The sequence below is a fragment of the Apaloderma vittatum genome, unplaced genomic scaffold, assembly GCF_000703405.1.
Source record: "Apaloderma vittatum isolate BGI_N311 unplaced genomic scaffold, ASM70340v1 scaffold32661, whole genome shotgun sequence".
Classification (NCBI taxonomy): Eukaryota; Metazoa; Chordata; class Aves; order Trogoniformes; family Trogonidae; genus Apaloderma; species Apaloderma vittatum.
Window position 1 is genome coordinate 4,144 of NW_009701327.1, and position 4,870 is coordinate 9,013.

General features: G+C 55.4%; 1 protein-coding gene across 1 annotated transcript in view; it reads right to left on the reverse strand.

Annotated features, from left to right (window-relative positions):
• ATG9A (autophagy related 9A) overlaps nt 1–4,791 on the reverse strand; it is a gene marked incomplete at its 3' end in the record, with an annotated part of 7,529 nt that extends 2,738 nt beyond the window's left edge. Inside the window, 7 exon segments of the mRNA XM_009879115.1 lie at nt 87–266; nt 466–619; nt 980–1,728; nt 2,591–2,732; nt 2,836–2,997; nt 3,276–3,340; nt 4,754–4,791. Of these exon segments, the coding sequence (XP_009877417.1) occupies nt 87–266; nt 466–619; nt 980–1,728; nt 2,591–2,732; nt 2,836–2,997; nt 3,276–3,304 (1,416 nt within the window).
• Between the last annotated feature and the right edge of the window lie 79 nt (nt 4,792–4,870).

Genomic DNA, 4,870 nt, shown 5'->3' on the forward strand with positions numbered 1-4,870 from the left:
GGATGGCTTCCAGCCTCTCAGGGTCTAAAGGACCAGACGTGCCAGTGGGGAGCTCAGGCTGCTCTCCCACCACCCATGGGACCTACCGCCGGGTGGCCGTGCTGGCGCACATCCATCTGGGCAAAGGAGCAGGTGTCGCCCACGCCCACCACTTCCACGGTGAAGTTGCGGAAGAAGTCAACGATGTCCAAAGACTTGGGCCGCAGGCAAATGATGAGAATCAGCGGTGTAATGATGGGACTCAGGAGCTCCTCCAGGATGAAGACCTGAGCAGAGGGATGATGATGCACTCACCACAAGCTTGAAGATGTCAAAAAAAACATCTCAAGGCCACCCCCAGCAGCTCCAGCCTCCCATCTTCTGGCCACTTTGCTGGCCTGGGAGCTGCTCGGCTTTCCAGCAGCTTCTCCCTCCTGCAGGGACAGGCACGATTCCCCATCCCAGCTCAACACCAGGCAAGCTCACCGCTTTGTACTGGAAGAGCTGGGCAAACTCGTCCCTGGTCTCGTAGCGGTGGGCATTGCCCTGCCAGTGGTCAGGCATGTAGTGGATGTGGGCCAGGATGACTCGCAGCAGCTGCTCTGGGCAAAATACCAGGTGCTGGTCAGGGATGAAAGACCTGTAGGACAGGACACGGAAACGTCACAGCATCACACCTCGGTTCCTGGGAGATCTCGCCTTGGGAGGGCAGAGTGATCAGCCCGCATCACAGCTCTGCCTGTAGCCTTCACATCCAAGTCAAACCCTTCTGCCAGCCCAGACCTGGGGTGTAGCTCCACAGCAACCCTCTTGCCATAAAACCACTGCACCCAAGGTCATCGCTACCCCTTCTCCTGCTCCCCTGACTCTCCCCAGCTGTGCCCTTCACTCAGATCCACAGCCACTTGCAACCAAAGAGCATGTTTTCATGGATGGCTGCCAGCCCCACCGCTCCCCCCATCGCTGCCAGGAGCACAGGGGCAGCCCAGACCCACCTCACCTGCACACCGTGATGCCCACCCCGAGCAGGGTGACCGTGGTCAGGACGTGCTCGACTGCCAGCACGTCCTCATCATAGATGGTGAGAGCGATGAGCACAGCCAGGATGGAGCCAGCGAAGAAGGCCACGTTCTTGGCCACGATGGTGAGGAGCGGGGAGATAAAGCAGTTCATGTACTTGGAAGCTGGCTTGTACCCCTTGCTGAGGCGTGAGTGAAGTTCGTGGTCCAGTTCGTTGAAGTGACGGAGGTAACAGCGGCCGTAGAGAGACCAACAGCGGGCACCCAGGCTGCCCGGCTCCCGCTTCAGGATCTCCGTGTAGCTGAAGAAGGCATAGAGGATCTGCCAGATGAGGATGAGGGGGCAGAGGAGGAAGTTAGCAATGCCAATCCAGAGAATGCGAGTGCTGAGCTTCTCAGCCAGCTCCAGGCGGTTCCCGGCCCGCTTGTACTCAGCCTTCAGGCTCCACTCGTTCTCAAAGAGGGAGCCAGGCCCCCAGAAGAAGATGAGCTCAAAGTTGTACTTGAGCCCACGCGTGTAGAAGACCGTGTCTCCCAGCAGGGGCAGGCGGAAGCGGATGGGCAGCAGCGACTTGTTCACCATGGCCACCATGTAGTTCTTGAAGCGGAGGATGCGGTGGTAGATGTCCAACTCCGTCAGCTCCTTCTTGTGGATGCAGATCTGGTGCTCCTTCTGGATCTGCACGATGCGGGCCTGCACCTCCTGCCAGGTGTAGTAGGGCAGGGTGGACTGGAAGAAGGGCAAGCAGCAAGGTTAGGGGAGAGATGGCTGCTCCAACCGTGGGTCCCAACACCCACCTCGGGGTGCTGACGAGGCACGTGTGACACCAGGACACGAGGCACCTGCCTGCACAGCTCCAGCCTCCAGCCAGCAAACTCCACACCCTGCCCCAGGGCCCTTTACCCCTAGATCAGTGCAGGTGGCTTCGTCCCAGCCTCTCGAACACCAGCTGCCTCAGAGGTACGAACAGAGCCCCTGGCTCCCAGAGCTGCCGTTTGGAGTCAGCAGGGAGACACAAACTGGGGAAGGGACTTAAGCAGTGTCCCAGAGGGAGCCTGTGGGAAAGCTGGGGACAACCAAGCCTCTTGGCTCACCCCGCCTTTCTCAAGACATGATCTCCCCTCAAAGGATGTGCACTAGGATTCATGTGCAAGCCTCAAACTCCACCTTTGACACACCCATCTCCAACGTGATCTTCATCAACTAAGTAGCTCTGTGCCTCATTTTCCCCCTTCCAGTAAGGAAGATGACATTGTCCAGAACCCAGGGAAGTACCAGGAGATCCTCGCTTATGCCTTTTCTGCTGAAAGGCATCACAGAAAAGGCCATCACTGAAGAATAAACATATTGGGTGGCAGATGGCAGAGGCGTGTGCCAGCAGGCAGAGAGGCAGGCTGGGCAGGGAGGAGTTAACACCAAGTAAGTTGGCTGCTGGAGAGAAGGCTGAAGGGAGACATATCCTTATAGAGCCCAGAGAAAGCACTTGGTAAAGATTTCCCAGAGAAGCTGGCTCCGGAAAGGAGTCGAGGCGAGCTGCTTCTCACCACTCAGCAAATGCCCCCTACAGACCTTAGCAGTCCCAGCTTCTTACCATGGGGATTTTGAGGGCATTGATGTAGAAAGAGTGAATCTCCCAGTAGCAGCAAATGTTGTAGATAAATTTGACGAGTCGGTGGATCCAGAAAACCCCAGCTATCACCAGGATGCAGATGAGGAAGCTGTTTGCCTGGATTCTGCAAGCAAGAAGAGGCAAGTAGTGGAAGACAGGCCCGGGCAGGTGCCCTGAGTACCTGAGAAATCAAGAGGGGTGGCTAACATGCCCTTCCCTCCCCTTACCTTGCACTGCAGACATTTGGAGGCAGGAAGCCATCTGGCAGAGTCACCTTAATGGGCTCACTGGGATGCTGGCTGTGATTAACTGCTTTGTTGGCAAAAAGGATGTCATAATCAACACAGCTGATAAGAAAGGTGGTGAATGCCACCACGAAGATGAACTGCCTGTGGAAAAAAAGGGAGCAGGCATGAGGGAATCACCCTTCTGGGTGAAGCAGGCAGGGTCATGTGTCACAGAGATGGGCTCCCACAGTCACAGTGGGAAGCTCAAGGGCACCAGTTCCTCAAAGCGGAACGCAGGGCACGGAAAACCCTAGCAAAGGGAAGACAGGGCAACTGCAATGAGAACTCTCCCGCCCAGCCAGCTGCAGGAGCTTGGCAGATTCCTGTGGCAGTTGCCCAGCAGCTGTCACAGCCACAAAACGGGGGGAACCCGCACTTACATGAGCTCAAAGATCTCTCCAATGAGCATGCAGGTGAAGCCATTCTTCTGATGCAAGTTATAGACGTATAAGCTACAGTCAAGGAGAACGGTCTGGAGCCTTCTTCTCTCTGGTGAAAGATGGAGAAGCTTCTCTCCAGCTGGAATCAGCAGCTCTCCCTCCACCACCGATGCAAAATCCCTCCCACCCCTGCTCAGCAGCAGCTGGTTTTCCAGCTCTGCCCAGGTAAAGCACAGTCAGGATAAAAGGACTTGGCTGCATCCAAGCTCCTTTCTGCCTCAAACCAACACCCAGAGGGGAGTCTGTCCCAGCACAGAGCAGAAACTCAGCCTGCCCTCAGGCCGCACAAGGGTGGGCAGGGCAGGACAACACAGAGACAGGCAAAAATGTATTTAATACCCTTAACACCTGTGACCAGTATCCCCTGCTTCCACCTCCAGTTATGTGGTTAGAGTAACTAATGCCATCTTGCAAGGCGAGCAGCCGTTCTCCGTGAGTCAGTGGGTCACTTATTAGCTCCCTTTTCATCATTATCAGACCCTGTAAGTTCTCTGAATCAAGTAGACAAACCAAACAGATTTCTTCTTCCCCTCCCTACCGTCCTCAAGATTCCTGGGCGCTACACTGCTTACTCTCTTCCATGCTGGCCCTGAATGTCCCAGGCACCCAGTCAACCCGATGGCAGCGATGACCTTGTCACAGAACAGGGAAGTGTAACGGCACCCACAAAATCAAGCAGTTACAAGTCCTAAGTTGGAACTTGGACCGGAGCTGCTACTGGATGTCCCAGTAGCCAGGGACATCCCTGCCATCATCTGCTTTCTCTAAGGATTGAGTGACTTCTAATCTTTTATATGATTTTTGAGTCTAGATTATGATTGTTACACAGCAAACCATGTATTAAGATACGACCCGGTTTGCAGACTCCAGATGATTAGAAACCAGAAGCTAAGCAGTGCTACAACATTCTGTATCACACTCCTTCCAAAATTGTACTACCCTGATACTTCTTATAGAAAACCTGTGCTAATCTGATTATAAATGCTATGCTAATAGTAAAATCCCGTTAAGAAAATAAGGCTTTAATTGCAACTACAACTTAGCACCGTCACCGCTCTGCCAAGGATCCCTAGAAGAAGACCCCTCAGTGCCGGATGACAGCACCCCACAGACATGGGACAACACCAAGGTTGTGGGTTCGATTCCCACTCGGTCCCCATGTGTTGCCCGGTCTAGTCGAGATCTGGCGTCCCTGCCCATGACAGGGAGGTTGGATTAAATGATCTCTGAGGTCCGTTCCAGCCTAGGCCAGTCTATGATTCTATGATTCTATGGGGCTTCTGCCCCCCCTCGGGGCCCTCCAGAGGCGTCCGGGAAGGGGCAGACGCTGCCCGAGCCCCGAGTTACACCCGCCCCAGCACCGAGAGCCCCGCAGGCGCCGGGGCACGTCCTTCGTGAACCGCCCGGCGAAAGGATATGCGAGAGAAGAAGAGATCCAGGTTCTCGATGTGATGCCACGGAGCTGAAAGGGAGGCCAAGCGCAGGGTGAGGGGCCCTCGGGCGCACCCGCGCTGCCCCCAGGCCCCGAAGCGGCC